This window comes from Melopsittacus undulatus, chromosome 7 (assembly GCF_012275295.1).
Source record: "Melopsittacus undulatus isolate bMelUnd1 chromosome 7, bMelUnd1.mat.Z, whole genome shotgun sequence".
Lineage (NCBI taxonomy): Eukaryota > Metazoa > Chordata > Aves > Psittaciformes > Psittaculidae > Melopsittacus > Melopsittacus undulatus.
In genome coordinates this window covers 446,559-466,358 of record NC_047533.1, presented here as the reverse complement: position 1 = coordinate 466,358, position 19,800 = coordinate 446,559, and the positions used below count along the sequence as shown (strand labels likewise).

The following is a 19,800-nucleotide window of genomic DNA, read 5'->3' as shown; positions in this document are numbered from 1 at the left end:
TGGAATGCTGGAATGGTTTGGGATGGGAAGCTCCTTAGGATGACAATCCTGCCCCACACACCCCTTGGGATCAGCAATAAGGAGCCAGCACTGGCACAAAGCTCCTGCTTCCAGCCTCCTGCATCATCCCATTCCCGATGGGAAGCAGCAGGGTCCGTCCATGGTCACCCCCCCACAGCACTGAGCCCCCCCATCCACGGCCATAAAGAACCAGGATGGATGGGTTTGCTGACAGGATTTTGGGGCAGAAAACGCGTTTTCCATCAATAGGGGAAAGATCTCTTGGATAATGTGGGATTACATCCTAATGGGAAGGGGATGTCCCACACTGGGGCAGCCCAGGCTGGGTGAGGGGCTTAGGGAGGCCCCAATAGGGTGCGATGCTGTGGGGCCCCCCCAGTCCGGTTCTTCCATTGCCAACAGCACCCCCCCCCCCCATCCTCATCTTCATCCTCATCCATCCTCATCCTCATCCTCATCCATCAGAGCCATCCTCATGGCAGCTCCCGCTGTGTGGCCATTAAAGTGAACCGGTCCCCGCAGCCGCCCCATAGCGGGCCCCACACCCGGCCATAGAGGGGGGCTCTGGGGTCACCCCTGACCCCACATCCCCCCTTGGGGAGGGGGGTTGGGCTCTCCCTGCCCATCCTATGTGTGCCTGGAAGCAATTACAGCCCTTGGGGCCATGGGGCTCGTCCCATATACCCAGATGTGGGGGGGGGGGAGGACCGGGGACCCCCCCAACGGCTGCCTGACCCCTCTATGGGGCACCCCCACAACCATGACACCCCCATTGCCTTGCACGGAGCCATGGGGGGGCTGTGATGGAGCTCATCCCCCCCCTGCCCCTGCCCTGGATGGGGGGGGGGTCTCCATCCCGTCCCCCCTCCCTCCCCCTTTCCTTCCCCTCTGAAAGGCAGGAATGGGGCCGGGACAATGGACGGGGCCACCCAGGACGCAGCCACATTCCTGATGCTTCCAACCGGGAATCCCCCCCCGGGATGGAGACCCCCCGCCCCCCCCAAGGATGGAGCAGAGGGGGGGGCCAGGCCGGGGGCAGGGGTCGGCAGCACGGGTGGTCCACGGTGACTGTGGGGCGGCCGTAAGGGACGTAAGGGCAGGAGGTGGCACATGGCTGGGGATGGGGATGGGGATGGGGATGGGGATGGGGATGGGATGGGGATGGGGATGGGGATGGGGATGGGAATGGGGATGGGGATGGGGATGGGGATGGGAATGGGATGGGGATGGGGATGGGAATGGGAATGGGGATGGGGATGGGATGGGGATGGGATGGGGATGGGGATGGGGATGGGGATGTGGGGGCTGTATCTGAACACTGGGACTCCCCAGGTCACACACAGGCTCCCGTCCGTCCCCCAACCACACACCCCCCAAGTGCACCCCCAACCATGACCCCTCCATGTGCCCCCATCCATGACCCCCTCCCTGCGACCGTCACCCCCCCCAAGCCACTCACCCCCAAGGCCCCTGCCCCCCCCCATCCATGACCCCTCCATACCCCCCCCAGTCATACCCCCCTCTCTATGTCCCTCCCCCCCCTCCATGTCCCCTCCCCCTCCCTTTGCCCCTCCCCCTTTGGCCCCTCCCCCGTCCGTCGCTCCCTGTTATTTTTCGAATATAAACCGGGGCGGCGGCGCGCGGCTCTGACCCCCCCTCCCCCCCCCCCCCCCGTTACCGGTCCTGGTGCGGGCAGCACCGCAGCTCCTGCCCCCCTCCCCCCCCCCCCCCCCCGTTACCGGTCCCGTTACCGGTGCGGGCAGCGGCTCCTGCCCCCCCCCTCCCCTCCCGTTACCGGTGCGGGCAGCGCCGCGGCTCCTTCCCCCCCCCCCCCCGTTCCCCCCCCCCCCCCCCCGTTACCGGTCCCGGATCAGGCTCAGTCCCTCGGTTCCGGTGCGGTCCCGCATGGAGCCGCTCCCGGTCCCGTTCCCGGTGCGCTCCCCCGTGACCACCCTGGCGCTGGACATGGATAACCTGGGGGGCCTGGGCAGGTGAGCGGGTACCGGGGGGGGGTTACCGGGGGGGGGGTACCCGGGGGGGGTACCCGGTGGGGGGGTCCCCTCTGCCTGACCCCCCCCCGTGTCCGCAGCCATTGGGACACCCCGAAGAGGGGCAGCCCTCGAGGCTCCGTCTCCTCCGAGGCATCGGATGCGGGTGAGTGGGGGGATCCCATTATTGGGGTGCGGGGGGGGATCCCATTATTGGGGTGCTGGGGGGGGGTCTGTGTGCAATGGGGTCTGACCCCCCCCCTGTTCCCGTAGGGTTGGGGCCGGACTCCCCCCCCGAGCAGGACCCGGCGGTGCTGGAGGAGCTGTGAGTGCCCCAGACCCCGTTCACCCCATCCCAGTGCCCCCGTAGCCTCAATGGGGCTGAGCCCCACATGTCTGCTATGGGGGGGGGTAGATCCCATTGTGTGCTGGGGGGGGACACGACCCATTGCAGGCAGGGGCAGGCAGGAGGCCCATGGGTGCTGCTTGCTATGGGAGCCCCAGTGCTCTTCCGGGGTTAGGGGATGGATGGGGGGGAATATGGGAGTGGGGGGGAATATACGATTGCGGGGGAATATATATGTATATATCTAAGAAAGGATATATATATATATATAGGGGGAGATATATGTGGATGGAGATATGTATATGTATGGATGGGATATATATACATGGATGGGAGGTTATATATATGTAACTGGGATATATATATATATATGGAGGGGGAAAATACATATTTATATGGATGGGGAGAGACACATGGATGAGGGATATATGTATGGATGGGGGGAGATATATGGAGTAGAGACATATATATACATATATAAATACACGGATGGATGGGGGGTTATATATATGGATGGAGGGATCTATGGGGGGGGGGACACAGCTGCCTTGTGAGGGTACTGAGACCCCCCTGGCTCCCAGCATCCCCAGCTCTGGGGGTACCACGATGGGGATCCCGGTACCAGGATGGGGGTCCCAGTACCACAATGGGGATCCCGGTACCACAATGGGGATCCCGGTACCACAATGGGGATGCCGATACCACAATGGGGATCCCGGTACCAGGATGGGGATCCCGGTACCACAATGGGGGTGCCGGTACCACTCTGCCCCCCCCCCGCCGGTTGCCGTTGGCAGGGCCGGGGGCAGCAGCTGTGCGGGTGAATGGGGCCGGGGGGGGGGTCCCCATCTGTCCCCGGCCCGTGCCCCATAGCGGGACCATTTGCATACAGGTGGAGAGCGGAGCCCTTTGTGTGTGCGGGGGGGGGGGGGGGGTTGGACCACCCCGGAGCGGGGACAGATGGGGCTGAGACCCACACATTGAGGGGGGGGGGGGGGAACTGAGCCCCACACATTGGGGGGGGGCTGAGCCCCACACATTGGGGGGGGCTGAGCCCCACACATGGAGGGGGCGCGGTGAGGGGGGGGCCTCCACCCCCCCCCCCCAGGTCTGAGCTGCTCGGTTATGGGGTGCCCCCCTCCCCACAGCTTCGAGAAGGCGATGATGGAGGCAGGGAGCGTGCTCAGAGGGTGAGTGAATGGGGCTGTGCCCCCCCCCCCCCCCATCCCGGCTGTTCCCCCCCATGCCCCAGCTGTGCCCCCCCCCATATCCCGGCTGTTCCCCCCCCCCCCTCCCCATGTCCCAGCTGTTCCCCCCCATGTCCCGGCTCTGGCTCCCCCCCCCCCCCCCCCCCCCCCCCCGTGTCCCGGCTGTTCCCCCCCCCCATGTCCCTTCTGTGCCCCCCCCCCCATGTCCCTTCTGTTCCCCCCCCCCCCATGTCCCGGCTGTTCCCCCCCCCCATGTCCCTTCTGTGCCCCCCCCCCCCCATGTCCCGGCTGTTCCCCCCCCCCATGTCCCTTCTGTTCCCCCCCCCCCCATGTCCCGGCTGTTCCCCCCCCCATGTCCCTTCTGTGCCCCCCCCCATGTCCCGGCTGTTCCCCCCCCCCCCATGTCCCATCTGTGCCCCCATTCCCAGCATCCCCATCAGGCTCCATCCGCATCCCTTGGATCCTCTATGGGGATCTGTGACAGCTCTGGGGGGGTCTCACCCCACTATGGGTCCAGGGGGGCTCTGCCTGCCCTTTGTGGGGGGGGGTAGGGGTCGGACCCCCCCATCCAGAGCATCTCCTCCCATTCCATCCCCCTCTTCCCGGCTCCTTGCAGCTCCAAGCTCCCCATCCGCAGGATCCGATCGCTGCCGGTGAGTGCTGGATCCCAATGGGAATGGGATTGGGATGGGGATAGGGATGGGGATGGGATTGGGATGGGGATGAGAATGGGATGGGGATGGGGATGGGATGGGGATGGGGATGGGATGGGGATGGGGATGGGGATGGGGATGGGAATGGGATGGGGATGGGATGGGGATGGGATGGGGATGGGGATGGGGATGGGGATGGGAATGGGATGGGGATGGGATGGGGATGGGATGGGGATGGGGATGGGGATGGGGAATTGGGATGGGATGGGGATTGGGATGTGGCTCTGCAGCCCCTCTGACCCCCCCATTCCCCCCCCACAGCCGCTTGGGGCCAGCCCAGTCCTCAGGAACATCTCCCATAGTCGGGAATTCAATGGGAGCAGCACCCACACGGAGCCCGAGGCCACGGTGAGGGGCGGTTGGGGGGGGGGAGGGGGGGGATGGGGGGAGCAGGGGGGAGATGGGGGGGGGGCAGGTGGGGGTTAACACCGTGTGTGCCCCCCCCCATAGGAGGGGTTTGTGTTCAAGAAGCCCCAGAGGCGGTGGGGGCGCAGCCGGGCCCCCCCCAGTGATGGGGACATGGGGAGGGAGCCCCACACACAGAGACGTGGATCCGCACCTGACCTCATGGTGAGGGGATGGGGGTAATGGGAATGGGGGAGCAATGGGAATGGGGGGAGCAATGGGAACTGGGGGGCAATGGGAGCGGGGGGGCAATGTGAATGGGGGGTAATGGGAATGGGGGAGCAATGGGAATGGGGGAGCAATGGGAATGGGGGGCAATGGGAATGGGAGAGCAATGGGAATGGGGGGCAATGGGAATGGGAGAGCAATGTGAACGGGGGGAGCAATGGGAATGGGGGGGCAATGGGAATGGGGGAGCAATGGGAATGGGGGGGCAGTGGGAACGGGGGGGGCAATGGGAACGGAGGCAGTGGGAATAGGAGGACAATGGGAATAGGGGGAGCAATGGGAATGGGGGGCAATGGGAACAGGGGGGGCAATGGGAATGAGGGGCCAATGGGAATGGGGGGGCAGTGGGAACGGGGGGGCAATGGGAATGGGGGAGCAATGGGAATGGGGGGGCAATGGGAGCGGGGGGGCAATGGGAATGGGCGGGTAATGGGAATGGGGGGCAATGGGAACGGGGGAGCAATGGGAATAGGGGGGATGCTGAGCCGGGATCCAGTGCTCCAGCTGTGCCAGGATCTCCCTGGATGAATGGGGGGGGGGGTTATGGGGCTGCTCGTACCCCATCAGTGCTGCTATGGGGCTGCCCCATTGCTGGTGCTGCCCCCCCAGTGTGACCCCCCTGAGAAGGAGAACGTCCCCCATGGGGACAGCCCCATTGTGCTGCGGCGCTGCTCCCTCACCTGCTCCATGGCTGAGGATGAGGATGATGATGGCTTCATGGAGATCCTGGATGAGGAGGAGATGAAGGTTTGGGATGTGCCATGGATGGATGGGGGGGTTGGAGCATCCGGATTGATCCCATCCGGGCTGATGCTGCCATTGACCCACAGAGCGGAGCTGTGGGGCCGATGGGGATGGAGACGCTGCTGACGGCACCGCTGGTCCGGAGCCGGGAGCCGGAGATGGAGCCGGTACCGGGGGGGGGCACTGCTGGGGGTGGGACCGGGGCAGGAGCCTGAGCCCAGCATCCCATGGAGCTCCATGGCCTCTCCTCTGTGTCTCATGGAGCTGTATTCAATATCCCATGGAGCTCCATCACTGCCACAGTGTCCCATGGAGCTGCGCTCAGTATCCCATGGAGCTGTATTCAATATCCCATGGAGCTCCATCATTGCCTGCCGTATCCCATAATACTCCCTGGGCTGTTCCCAATATCCCATGGAGCTGTTCCCAATATCCTATGGAGCTCTATGGGCTCCTCAGTGTCCCATGGAACTGCACTCAATATCCCATGGAGCTGTATTCAGTATCCCATGGAGCTCCATCACTGCTGCAGTGTCCCATGGAGCTCCATTATTGCCTGCAGTATCCCATAACTCTCCCTGGGCTGTTCCCAATATCCCATGGAACCATTCCCCCCATCCCATGCAGCCATTCCCCATCCTATGGAGCCATTCCCCCCATCCCATGGAGCCATTCCCCACCCCATGGAGCTGTTCCCCATCCCATGGAGCCATTTCCCATCCTATAGATCCATTCCCAGTATCCCATGGAGCCATTCCCAGTATCCCACGCAGCTGTTCCCCCCGCAGGCCCCCTCCCGCCGCCCCAAGTGCCGTCAGCTCTTCCGCTCACCCTCCCTGCCCAGCACTGTCCTCAGACCCCTCCTGAAGCGCCAGGACCGGGACCAGGACCGGGAGAGCCCCCTGGGACCCAAGCGGCGCCGGAGCCTGGCCGGGACTGTGGGCACAGAGCCGGAGCTGGTGGGTGATGGGGCTGGTGGGTGATGGGGTCAGGGCTGTGGGCTCCAGTGCTGGAGCCGGTGGGTGATGGGGTCAGGTCCCTGTGGGCTCTGGTGCTGGAGCCGGTGGGTGATGGGGGCTGGGGCTGTGGGCACTGAACCGGTGCTGGAGCCAGTGCTGGAGCCAGTGGGTGCTGGGGTCTGGTCCCTGTGGGCTCTGGTGCTGGAGCCGGTGGGTGATGGGGGCTGGGGCTGTGGGCACTGAACCGGTGCTGGAGCCAGTGCTGGAGCCAGTGGGTGCTGGGGTCAGGTCCCTGTGGGCTCTGGTTGTGCCCCCCCCCATGCTCAGCCCCCCCCTGGTTGTGCCCCCCCCCCCCCAATGGGCTCCGGTTGTGCCCCCCCCGCCAGGCTGCACCGCTCCTGCGCCCCCTCTGCCCCCCGGACATCGGGGCCCTGCTGAGCAGTGACCACCGGGAGCTCATCGGGGACTTCTCCAAGGTAGGGCCGAGGGGAGATGTGGGGTGATGGGGGGCTATTGGGGGAGATGTGGGGCTATGGGGAGATGTGGGTCTATGGGGATGATGCAGGGCTATGGGGGTGATGCAGGGCTATGTGGATGCTGTAGTATAATGGGGATGATGAGGGCTATGAGGATGTGGGGTTATGAGGGTGCTGAGGGATAATGGGGAGATGTGGGGCTATGGGGGGATGTGGGGCTATTGGGGGTGATGCTGAGGGATAATGGGGAGATAGGCTATGGAGATACTGAGGGATAATGGGAGATGTGGGGCTATGGGGATTCTGAGGGACAAGGGGGGTGATGTGGGGCTATAGGGATGTTGTGGGGCTAGGGGGATGCTGTAGGATAATGGGGGCACTGTGTATCTATGGGGATGCTGTGGGGCTGTGGGGGTGCAGGTCTGGAGCCTCCCCATGACCGACCCCCTCTCCCCCAGTCCTACCTGCTGCAGACAGTGGAGGGGAAGCACCAGGACCTCAAGTACATCTCCCCTGCCATGGTGGGTGAGGGGCACCCCCGAGCCCTGCAGCCCTATGGGGCCGGTCCCCCCCCTATGGGGCCAGTGCCCCCCTATGGGGCCGGTCTCCCCTATGGGGCCGGTCCCACCCTATGGGGCCGGTCCGACCCCCAGGTGACGGGTTCCCCCCCCAGATGGTGGCAGTGCTGACAGGGCAGTTCAGTGCCCTCATCGAGAGCTGTGTCATCGTGGACTGCCGGTACCCCTATGAGTACGAGGGGGGGCACATCAAGGTGAGGGCACCGGGGGGGGCACCCCCATAGGGACTGGGCACCCCCATAGGAGCTGAGCACCCCCATAGGAGCTGTGCACCCCCATAGGGACTGGGCACCCCCTATAGGGGCTGAGCACCCCCATAGTTATGGGGAACCCCATAGGGGCTGGGCACCCCCATAGGAGCTGAGCACCCCCATAGGAACTGAGCACCCCCATAGGGGATGGGCACCACCATAGGGACTGGGCACCCCCATAGGAGCTGGGCACCCCCATAGGGGATGGGCACCCCCATAGGGACTGGACACCCCCATAGTGGCTGAGCACCCCCATAGGGACTGGGCACCCCCATAGGAGATGGGCACCCCCATAGTGGCTGAGCCCCCCCATAGGAGCTGAGCACCCCCATAAGGGGCTGGGCACCCCCCATAGGGGCTGGGCACCGCCATAGGAGTTGGGCACCCCCATAGGGGCTGGGCACCCCCATAGGAGCTGGGCACTCCCATAGGGGCTGAGCACCCCCATAGGAGCTGCGCCCCCTCATAGGAGCTGAGCACCCCCATAGGAGCTGAGCACCCCCATAGGAGCTGAGCACCCCCATAGGAGCTGAGCCCCCCATAGGGACTGGGCACCCCCATAGGGACTGGGCACCCCCATAGGGACTGGGCACCCCCATAGGGGCTGAGCCCCCCATAGGGACTGGGCAACCCCATAGGAGCTGGGCACCCCCATAGGAGCTGAGCCCCCCCATAGGAGCTGTGCACCCCCTTAGGAGCTGGGCACCCCCATAGGAGCTTGGCACCCCCATAGGAGCTGATCACCCCCATAGGGACTGAGCCCCCCATATGGGCAGTACCATGGTGGCTGTGGGGGGTGACAATGGCTCCTGCCCCACAGGGAGCCGTGAACCTGCCCCTGGAGCGGGATGCGGAGGAGTTCCTGCTCCGGAATCCCATAGTGTCATGTGACACCTCCAAGAGGATCATCCTCATCTTCCACTGCGAGTTCTCCTCCGAGCGCGGGCCCAGGATGTGAGTGTGGGGCACATGGGGCTGCGGGACCCACAACCCCTGTGGGGGTCACCTCCTGTCCCATTGCAGACCCTTTGTGGCCTCTTCCATCCTATTGCAATCCTCTTGCATCCCATTGCCTTCCTCTTCTATCCCATTGCATCCCATTGGCAGCATCTTCCATCCCATTGCATCCTATTGCATCCTATTGCATTCTATTGCATCCTATTGCATCCCATTGCATCTTGCATCCCATTGCATCCTCTTGCATCCCATTGCAATCCAATTGCATCCTATTGCATCCCCTTTGCATCCTCTTGCATCCCATTGCATCTTCTTGCATCCCATTGCCTTCCTCTTCCATCCTCTTGCAATCCTCTTGCATCCCATTGCATCCTCTTCCATCCCATTGCATCTTCTTGCATCCCATTGCCTTCCTCTTCCATCCTATTGCATCCTCTTCCATCCCATTGCATCCTCTTGCATCCCATTGCAGCCTCTTCCATCCCTTTAAATCCTTTTCCATCCCATTGCATTCCTCTTCCATCTCTTTCCATTCCCTTTGCATCCCTTTCCTTCCCCTTCCATCTCTATCCATCCCTTTCTGTCCCCTTCCATCCCTTTGCAATCCCCTTCCCGTCCCCTTCCCGCAGGCTGGAATTCAATGTCATTCCCTATACTGGTTATGTCTGGGACTGAGCACACACAGGCAGGAAGCATCACCCTGTGTCCCAGTGCAGGCAGGGATCGGTGGGACCTGCCCTCAGCATTCCCATTCCCGTTATTCCTCCTCATTCCCGGTTATCCCTCTGCATCCCATGGATCCCTCTGCACTGACTCAGTGCCTCGGAGCCCTTTGGGGTCAGCCTTCTCCTATGGGATCTCTATGGCATTCCCAGGGCACCAGCAGGGTTAGGGTTAGGGTTAGGATCCATGGCAGGGATGGAGGAGCTCCGGCTCCTGCTCCCAGTGCCATAGGGATGGGTTTATGGACAACAGCAATTCCATGTGTGTGGAATGTTGGGAAGGGAACACTGAGCTCGGGGCCCACATCTGGGACTGGGGGTCAATGCCCAGAGCATCCTGTCGGGATAATGGGAGTGACTGGGAGTGGAGGCAGGAATGGATGGGATGAAGGGTCTTTGCCAGCCAATCTGGTTGTGCCATTCCATGATTGATTCCATGTTTGATTCCATGTTTGATGGATTCCATGCCTGATTCCGTGCCTGATCCCATGCTTCCCATGTGATTCCCTGATCCACCCCATAGCAGAGCCTGGCTCCAGGGCCCTTGGTGCTGAGCCCCATTCCCTGGTGCTGAGCCGGTGCTGGGATCTGGGCCCCACTGAGGGCACTGCTCTGGCATTCCCTGCCCATGGGGGGGGGATTATCCCATTCCCATGCACAGGAACCTGGGAATGGTGGAACTGTGTCCTGTGGGGAGGGGGTGGTGGGAATGGTTGGAGTGGGAATTGATCAATGGGAATTGCTCATTGGGAATTGTTCATTTGGGAATTGATTCATTGGGAATTGGTCACTGGGAATTGATGGGAATTGTTTCATTGGGAATTGTCTGATGGGAATTGCTCATTGGGAATTGTTCATTGGGCATTGTCTGATGGGAATTGTTTCATTGGGAATTGATGGGAATTGCTCATTGGGAATGGTTTAATTGGGAACTGATGGGAATGGTTTCATTGGGAATCACTCATTGGGAACTGATGGGAATTGCTCCTTGGAAATTGCTCCTTGGGAATCACTCAATGGGAATGGTTTCACTGGGGATCGCTCCCTGGGAATGGTTTCCTTGGGAACCGATGGGAACGGCTCATTGGGAATGTCTCCCTGGAATCCCTCACTGTGTGTTCTGCCTCCGCAGGTGCCGGTTCATACGGGAGCAGGATCGGTCCCGCAATGAGTACCCAGCTCTGCACTACCCGGAGCTCTACGTGCTCAAGGGCGGGTACCGGGACTTCTTCCCGCAGTACCAGGTGAGCCAGGGGGCGGGGCCTGTGTGCTGAGCCACGCCCCCGGGGACTTACCCACGCCCCCTGTGTTGCATAGCCACGCCCCCGGTGGTCCTAGCCCCGCCCCCGGGGCTGTGCCGAGACACGCCCCCGGTGGTGTTGGCCACACCCCCTGTGGTGCCGAACCACGCCCACGGGGTTGCCGAGCCACGCCCCCCCGGCGGTGCTGGCCACCACCCCCCCCTCCGTTTGCATAGCCACGCCCCCTGTGGTGCTGGCCACGCCCCCGGGCTCTGCTGAGCCACGCCCACAATGGGGCCGAACCACGCCCCCTGCGGTGCTGGCCACGCCCCCTTTGGCGCCGAGCCACGCGCCTTGGGGGTGTTGGCCACGCCCCCGGGTGATACTGAGCCACGCCCCCTGGTGTGATGGCCACGCCCCCCTGTGGTGCTGGCCCCGCCCCCGGCCGGCACTGACCCGTGTCCCGCGCAGGCGCACTGCGAGCCGCAGTCCTACCGGCCCATGCAGCACGAGGACTTCCGGGAGGACCTGCGCCGCTTCCGCCTCAAGAGCCGCACGTGGGGGGGGGAGCGGGGGCGCCGGGAGCCCCGCCCCCGGCTGCAGGACTGCTGAGGGGGGGGGGACATCCGGGTCCTAAAGCACGGCCGTGATTGGGGTGCCCCCCCCCCGGAGCCCTCAATGGGGAACCCTCAATGGGGACCCCTCAATGGGGACCCTCAGTGGGGTGTCATAGGCAGCAAAGCCCTTAACAATAGGGGGGGCGGACATCCGGGTCCTAAAGCACGGCCGTGCTTGGGGTACCCCCCCCCGCCCTACAACAGCCACATCCCCCCCCCGGACCTGTCAATGGGGACCTCTCATTGGGGACCTCTCAATGGGAACCCCTCAATGGGGTGTCATAGGCAGCAAAGCACTTAACAATGGGGGGGGGGGAACATCCGGGTCCTAAACAACGGCCGTGCCCACGCTGCCTTTGGGGTGCCCCCCCCCGGACCCCTCAATGGGGACCCCTCAATGGGCTCTTATAGGCACTTAACCCTGGGGGGGGCACCCCTTGTTGTGACCCCCCCCCCCCCGCAGCATCAATGGGGGTGCTATGGGGGGGTTAGGGGTGATCCCCCCCCTTATTTAAAGTAGTTTGTTCGTTGAGGTTAATGGGGGAGGCAGGAAGGGTTTTACCCCCCCCCACGTTGGGCACTTCCAAGGGAAGCAGCGGGGGGGGGGGAGGTGCTGCTACCGGATAGTGCCCCCCCCCCCCCCCGGTTGTTTGATGTTAATTGTTAATGAGCCAATTAAGAACCCGTTTGGGAGGTGAATGAGTGCTGTGTGATGCTCTACTTCCGCCTTTCGCCCCGCCCACCAGCCCCCTAACCAATCAGCGTGCGGCTCCGCGTCGCCTCGTCCAATCACAGCCCTCCGCTGTCACGTGCAGAGGGTTGAAGCCAACCTCTCTATCACCCACCAATCGCCGCCGTCTCCTCCTTCCGCGTGTCCACCCCCGGAGCCAATCGGAGCCGGCGCAGTGGGGACCCTGGCTCCGCCCCCTCGGGCCGGGGTCCCGTTGCCATGGTGAGAGCGCTCGTGCTGCTGGCGCTGGGGGGGCAGGGCCCCGCTGGCCACGCCCCCTGCCGCGTGCTCTGCGCACGCTCCTTCGGGACCCCCCCACCCCCCCCCGACCGGGACCCCCCCCCCCGAGGACCCCCCCCGGGAGCGGTTACGTCGCCAGGAGCAGATCGCGGCTGTGGCGAGGTACGGGACACACCCCCCCCCCCCACCGGTAACGTGGTACAGCCCTGACCATGGGATACCCCCTACCGGTAACGTGGTACAGCCCTGACCATGGGATACCCCCCCTACCGGTAACGTGGTACAGCCCTGACCATGGGATACCCCCTACCGGTAACGTGGTACAGCCCTGACCATGGGACCCCCCCTACCGGTACCGGTGGTACAGCCCTGACCATGGGATACCCCCCTACCGGTAAGGTGGTACAGCCCTGACCATGGGACACCCCCTACCGGTAACCGTGGTACAGCCTTGACCATGGGACACCCCCCTACCGGTAACGTGGTACAGCCCTGACCATGGGACACCCCTCTACCGGTAACGTGGTACAGCCCTGACCATGGGACACCCCTCTACCGGTAACCGTGGTACAGCCCTGACCATGGGACACCCCCCCTACCGGTAACGTGGTGCAGCCCTGACTATGGGACACCCCTACCGGTAACGTGGTAAAGCCCCATCCATGGGACACCCCCCTACCGGTAACGTGGTAAAGCCCTGACCATGGGATACCCCCCTACCGGTAACCGTGGTACAGCCCTGACCATGGGACACCCCTATCGGTACCTATGGTACAGCCCTGACCATAGAACACCCCCTTACCGGTAACGTGGTACAGCCCCGTCCATAGAACACCCCTACTGGTAACGTGGTACAGCCCTGACCATGGGATACCCCCTACCCGTAATGTGGTACAGCCCCGTGCATGGGATACACCCCTACCGGTACCCGTGGTATAGCCCTGGCCATGGGACACCCCCACCGGTAACGTGGTACAGCCCCATCCATAGAACACCCCCCTATCGGTACCGGTAGTACAGCCCTGACCATGGGATACCCCCCTACCGGTAACGTGGTACAGCCCTGACCATGGGACCCCCCCCCTACCGGTAGCGGTAGTACAGCCCTGACTATGGGATACCCCCCTACCGGTACCGGTGGTACAGCCCTGACCATGGGATACCCCCATACCGGTAACGTGGTACAGCCCTGACCATGGGACACCCCCCTACCGGTAACGTGGTACAGCCCTGACCATGGGACACCCCCTACCGGTACCTATGGTACAGCCCCATCCATGGAACACCCCCTACCGGTACCCATGGTACAGCCCGCTCCATGGTACCCCCTTCTATATGTGATGCTCCCCCCATGCTCCATCCATCAGCTCCCCCACCCATCCCATAGGATCTCCCCTCTGTGGCTCATGGATACCATGGGACCCCAAACCCATCCCAGACCCCTTTTGGGGGGACAGGGCTCGACGGGACCCCCGGGGCCGTTGTCACGGCCCCGGGGGTCCCGTCGAGCCCTGTCCCCCCAACAGCTGTGATCTCCCCATTCCTATTGGGATGCTCTTAACACCCATTCCCCCCTTTTCTCTCCTAGGCAAGTGGCCACCCAATGCCACCTCCTCTCCTCCTCTGCCCCCATTCCCACCGATCCCATCTCCTTCCATCACTCTCCCTATGGGGTTTTCCAGCTGCCTCCTGGTGATCCCTTTCCGGAGCCGGTCACGGTGACCTGGATCCAAGTGATGACATTGGCTTTGGCTTTGGTCTGTGAGCCCCACGAGAACCTTGCCTTGGCTGAGCTCACGCTCCGGCGCTTGGCTCCGCGCTTCCTGGCATCCCTGCGGCTCCTGGATCCCGGATCCAATGCCCTGCTCCATCCGGATGCGGCCGATGGGGTCCTTGAGAGGCTCCTGCCCCATGGGGAGATGCTGTTCCTCAATGAGGGATTCATCCAAGGCATGGATCGGGAGATGGGCATCAAGAGGTCCCGGTGAGATGGGTGCGGATGGACACCGCATCCAATGGGATGGATGGAGCATCCGTAGATCGGGAATAAAGAGCAATGAGGCAGACGAGAGCAGGCTTTGATCCATGTATCCCTTTAGATGCCATCAGGGAGGGCTGGAGGGTGCTGGAGTCCATCCCCATATTCCTGCATCCATGATGGACAATCCAGGACCATGGGTCCTGGACCAGGATGCTCTATGGGTCCCAGACCAGGCAGCTCCATAATTCCTGGACCAGGATGCTCCATGATTCCTGGACCAGGATGCTCCATGGTTCCCAGACCAGGATGCTCCATGATTCCTGGACCAGGATGCTCCATAATTCCCAGACCAGGATGCTCCATAATTCCTGGACCAGGATGCTCCATGGTTCCCAGACCAGGATGCTCCATGATTCCTGGACCAGGCAGCTCCATAATTCCTGGACCAGGATGCTCCATGGTTCCCGGATCATCTGCTATAAACGGATGCTAAACCAGGGGTGGTTTTCCCATAGGGAAGTTCTCACCATCAGCTCAATGGGTGCTGGGTGCCTCCATCCCCTCCACATTGCACCCTGGGTTAGGGTCCTTCCCATTGGGTGCTATGAGGGGTACCCGGTGTGGGATGGGGTTTGTCACCTTGGGATAAGAGGGATCCTGATGGGAATGAGGCACTGGTGGTGGTGGTATAACTGGTCCCAGTGCACTGGGGCAGGATGTGCCCATGCCTGGTGACTGGGGGCAGGTTATGGGTGCTGGGAATGGGGTGGGTGCTGCTGCTGGAGCTGTGGGTGCAGGGGGGTCCTGGGCTCCCATCCCAAGGGGATGGATCCATGGGACCCCCCCATGGCACCGCAGCAAAGGGCATGGGAGGGAGGGGGTGGGGGGGCTCAGAGTGATGGAGCCATGGAATGGGTTGGGATGAAGGGAGCTTAAATCCCATCCATTCCCAAAGGCAGGAACCCCTTCCATGGAGCAGCTGCTCCAATCCCTGTGTCCTTGAGCACTGCAGGGATGGGGCAGCCACAGCTCCTCCATCCAACCCCTTCCAAGTGAAGGACTTCCCTGTATCCCAAGTGAACTTCCCTGTATCCCAAATGAACTTCCCTGTATCCCAAGTGAACTTCCCTGTATCCAATCCCCACACACTCCTATGTGAGCCCCTCTCCATGCTTCCCATGTGCCCCACAGGCACTGGAGCTGCTCCAAGGTCCCTATCCCAGCTGAGCCTTCCTGGCTCTCCCACCCCATAGCTCTGGGGGTGATGGGACCCCCTGCACATGGAGGGCAAGAGGCAGCCACAGGGGTTCAATGGGTGCAATGGGTGCAATGGGGTTCAATGGGGTGCAATGGGTGCAGTGGGTGCAGTTTAATCAGAGCCCAGCACCAGTGCTGAGCCCCATGGTGATCATCGCCCCCCAGGTCCCATCCTGCTCAGGGCACCCTCAGCTCCCTCTTGCACACCCATGGGAAGGTGAAGTTGCAGTTGTGGTCGTTCCATAGCCCGTGCCCCACATGGTACATCTGGGCACAGCTCTCCCGGCCCCACTTGCCATGGTCGGTGCCATCCGGCTGCCCCGGCGCCCAGAAGCTGGTGGGTCACAGTGGGGTTGGGGGGTGCTGGGGGTGCTGAGGTCCCCACTGTGCCCCATACTCACCTCTGGGTCTGGTTGTAGGGGGTCCCGTCCACCCAGTGCCAGGAGCCCCCCGGGCCCGTGGCTGTCAGCCCGATCCAATAGGATCCTCCTCGTGCTTCCCGTGCCAGGTAGTCCTGAGGGGTGTGGGGCAGGCAGGGGTACGGGCAGGAGAGGGTGTGGGCAGTGGGTACAGGCAGGAGAGGGTGTGGATGGGGGGTACAGGGTCATGGGCAGGGGTGTGGGCAGTGGGTACAGGCAGTGGGTACAGGCAGGAGAGGGTGTGGATGGGGGTACAGGGTCACGGGCAGGGGTACCTGCAGCAGGAGAGACCTCTCCAGAAGGAAGAGGGCACAAGGGGCATGGGGAGGGGGTATGGGCAGGGGTTACAGGCAGAAGAGGACATGGGCAGGGGTATGGGCAGGCATGGGCAGGAGAGGACACGGGCAGGGGGTATGGGCAGGGGGTATGGGCAGCAGAGGACACAGGCAGGGGGTATGGGCAGATGGGGATACAGGCATGGGCAGAAGAGGACACGGATGGGGTACGGGCAGGGATATGGGCAGGAGATGGCAGAGATTGGGGTCAGGAGAAGACATGGACAGAGGGTGCAGGCAGGGGGCATGGGCAGGAGTGGGCCTGGGCAGGGGGTATGGGCAGGCATGGGCAGGAGAGGACATGGAGGGGGTATGGGCAGGGGTATGGGCAGGAGATGGCAGAGACCGGGGTCAGGAGAAGGCACAGGCAGGGGGTATGGGCCCAGATGGGGGTGCAGGCAGGGGCACGGGCAGGAGTGGGTCCGGATAGGGGTGCAGGCAGGGATACAGGCATGAGTGGGCTCGAATGGGGGTGCAGGCAGGGGTGCAGGCAGGGGTACGGGCAGGAGCGGGCCTGCATTGGGGGTGCAGGCAGGGGTACAGGCAGGGATGCGGGCAGGGGTACAGGCAGGGGTGCAGGCAGAGGCACAGACAGGGGTGCAGGCAGGGGCACAGACAGGGGTACAGACAGGGGCACAGACAGGGGTACAGACAGGGGTATGGGCAGGGGTACAGACAGGGGCACAGGCAGGGGTGCAGGCAGGGGTACAGGCAAGGGCACAGGCAGGGGTACAGGCAGGGGCACAGGCAGAGGCACAGGCAGGGGTGCAGGCAGGAGCAGGTCTGGATGGGGGCACAGGCAGGGGCACAGGTAAGAGCACAGACAGGGGTACAGGCAGCACCTGCTCATCGGTGCCGGTGACAGAGGTGAGGTGTGCATGCACAGCTCGGCACGCGGCCTCGGCATCGCGCCAGGTTTTGCGGTCCCCGGAGAAGAAGTAGATGTGTGTGCGGTGGTGCTGCCAGCCCAGCGCCAGCGCCTGCAGCCAGCGGCCTATGGCACCGGTGGTCACACACTGGGCAGGCACCGGGGGTATCACACCCACCCACCGGTACCACCGGGGCCTTACCGAGCTGCTCCTGACGCTTCTGCAGCGCTGCCAGGCTCCCAGTGGGGCTGTGGGTATCTGTGGGCAGGGATACAGGCAGGGGTACGGGCAGGGGTATGGGAAGGGATATGGGCAGGGGTACGGGCAGAGGTACGGGCAGGGGTACAGGCAAGGGTACAGGCAGGGATACAGGCAGGGATACGGGCAGGGGTACGGGCAGGGATATGGGCAGGGGTATGGGCAGGGATACGGGCAGGGATACAGGCAGGGGTACGGGCAGGGGTACAGGCAGGGATACAGGCAGGGATACAGGCAGGGGTATGGGCAGGGATACAGGCAGGGATACAGGCAGGGGTACGGGCAGGGATACGGGCAGGGGTACGGGGGCAGCCCCAGGGTCCCTCTCACCATTGGGGTCAGGCAGCAGAAGGGTCCCGACTGCTGCGAGCTCTGCCTGCGCTGCCCGCAGCTCTGCCTGCCCCTGCATGTCTGGGAGAGACAAGGCACAGGGTCAGGTCCTGCCTGCTCCTGCCCGCTCCTGCCTGCTGTCCCCTGCCTGCTCCCTGCCTGCTCCCTGCCAGCCCCTGCCTGTTCCTTCCTGCCCCCTGCCTGCTCCTGCCTGCTCCTGCCTGCTCCTGCTCCCTGCCCCCCCCCCGCTGCACTCACGCAGGACGATGACAGCCACCAGCGCTGCCCCCAGCACCAGCACCAAACCGGTGCCCATGGCCAGGGCGGTGCTGAGCGAGCAGCGGGATGCGGCCATTGCGGAGCGGGGACCTGCGGGAGAGAGGCAGGAGGTGACCTGAGCCGGGTACCGGTACCAGGGATGCTCTGAGCCGGGTACCGGGAGTGCCCAGAGCCGGTACCAGGGATGCCCAGAGCCGGTACTGGGGATGCTCTGAGCTGGTACCGGGGGTGCCCAGAGCCATGTACCGGTACCAGGGGTGCCCAGAGCCGGGTACCGGTACTGGGGATGCCCTGAGCCGGTACCAGGGATGCCCAGAGCCGGTACCAGAGATGCCCAGAGCCGGTACCAGGGATGCCCAGAGCCGGGTACCGGTACCAGGGGTGCCCAGAACCGGTACCAGGGATGCCTAGAGCCGGGTACCGGGGATGCTCTGAGCCGGGTACCGGTACCAGGGGTGCCCAGAGCCGGGTACCGGTACCAGGGATGCCCTGAGCCGGGTACCGGTACCAGGGATGCTCTGAGCCAGGACCGGGGGTGCCCAGAGACAGGTACCGGTACCAGAGATGCCCAGAGCCGGTACCGGTACCAGGGATGCCCAGAGCCGGTACCGGTACCAGGGATGCTCTGAGCCGGTACCAGGGATGCCCAGAGCCGGGTACCAGTACCAGGGATGCCCAGAGCTGGTACCAGAGATGCCCAGAACCGGTACCAGGGATGCCCAGAGCCGGTACCAGGGATGCTCTGAACCGGTACCAGTACCAGGGATGCCCAGAGCTCGGTACCGGTACCAGGGATGCTCTGAGCCGGGTACCAGGGATGCCCAGAGCTGGGTACCGGTACCAGGAATGCTCTGAGCCGGTACCAGGGGAGCCCAGAGCCGGTACCGGGGATGCCCAGAGCCGGTACCGGTACCAGGGATGCTCTGAGCCGGTACCAGGGGAGCCCAGAGCCGGTACCGGGGATGCCCAGAGCCGGTACCGGTACCAGGGATGCTCAGAGCCGGTACCAGGGATGCTCAGAGCCGGTACCAGGGGAGCCCAGAGCCAGTACCGGTACCGGTCCCGCGGGTCTCACCTCGGCCGGGGCTGGACGGGTACTGGATCTGCAGCCGCTCATAGAGGTCAGGCTCAGCCATGCCCAGCTCTGCCGCAGCACCGGGAACGGGAAGCCAGGCTCTGTGGGTACCGGTTCCTGCGTCACCCGGTCCCCCCCCCCCGCATGGGGGCAGGGACCAGGCCCCATCCCGGCTCCCATCCCTGCATCCCAATGGACATCCCAAATGCAGGGTGTGCTTTGTGCCCTCCAACAGTCGGGAAGCCCCAGATCCCAGGATCCGGATCCCTGCTCCCAGTGCGTGGTGGTGCAGACTGGGAAGCATTGGCAGGGCCCGGATGGGACAAAGAGCTATGATGTTCCTATAGGCAGGAATGATGAATCCATATGGATGTGCCCCATGGAATGGTGGAAGCACAGAACCCTGTAACAACCACGCTCCCTTTGGATCCATACTGGATCGGGAATGGGAACCACCGCGCAGCCCGAGGGATGTCACTGCAATGGGCACCGTGGGGGATGGAGATCCCCATTATGGGTGATCCCAAACCCGCTGCCATGGGGCTGAGTGGGACACCCCATGCCCCGCTATGG

General features: G+C 63.6%; 3 protein-coding genes across 3 annotated transcripts; 2 read left to right on the top strand and 1 right to left on the bottom strand.

Annotated features, from left to right (window-relative positions):
• Window positions 1–1,891: 1,891 nt before the first annotated feature.
• CDC25B (cell division cycle 25B) lies at window positions 1,892–11,473 on the top strand. The gene is made up of 16 exons (XM_034064772.1): window positions 1,892–2,012; window positions 2,111–2,175; window positions 2,283–2,334; window positions 3,504–3,545; window positions 4,180–4,216; window positions 4,538–4,624; window positions 4,727–4,846; window positions 5,519–5,656; window positions 5,740–5,820; window positions 6,442–6,612; window positions 6,999–7,088; window positions 7,547–7,609; window positions 7,762–7,860; window positions 8,738–8,871; window positions 10,729–10,840; window positions 11,309–11,473. The coding sequence occupies exons 1-16, from the start codon at window positions 1,927–1,929 to the stop codon at window positions 11,447–11,449; spliced, it is 1,518 nt and encodes a 505-aa protein (XP_033920663.1). The 5' UTR covers window positions 1,892–1,926; the 3' UTR covers window positions 11,450–11,473.
• Window positions 11,474–12,373: 900 nt separating this feature from the next.
• On the top strand, window positions 12,374–14,493 carry AP5S1 (adaptor related protein complex 5 subunit sigma 1). The gene is given in 3 exon segments (XM_034064907.1): window positions 12,374–12,502; window positions 12,504–12,586; window positions 14,013–14,493. Coding segments are annotated over 3 exon segments (582 nt in total). The 5' UTR covers window positions 12,374–12,403; the 3' UTR covers window positions 14,413–14,493.
• A 1,327-nt stretch (window positions 14,494–15,820) lies between these two features.
• LOC117436494 (C-type lectin domain family 4 member F-like) lies at window positions 15,821–19,304 on the bottom strand. Its single transcript, XM_034064771.1, has 7 exons — window positions 19,228–19,304; window positions 18,132–18,242; window positions 17,874–17,954; window positions 17,487–17,543; window positions 17,259–17,410; window positions 16,064–16,209; window positions 15,821–15,996 (listed from the first exon to the last, which is right to left on the bottom strand). The coding sequence occupies exons 1-7, from the start codon at window positions 19,286–19,288 to the stop codon at window positions 15,840–15,842; spliced, it is 765 nt and encodes a 254-aa protein (XP_033920662.1). The 5' UTR covers window positions 19,289–19,304; the 3' UTR covers window positions 15,821–15,839.
• Between the last annotated feature and the right edge of the window lie 496 nt (window positions 19,305–19,800).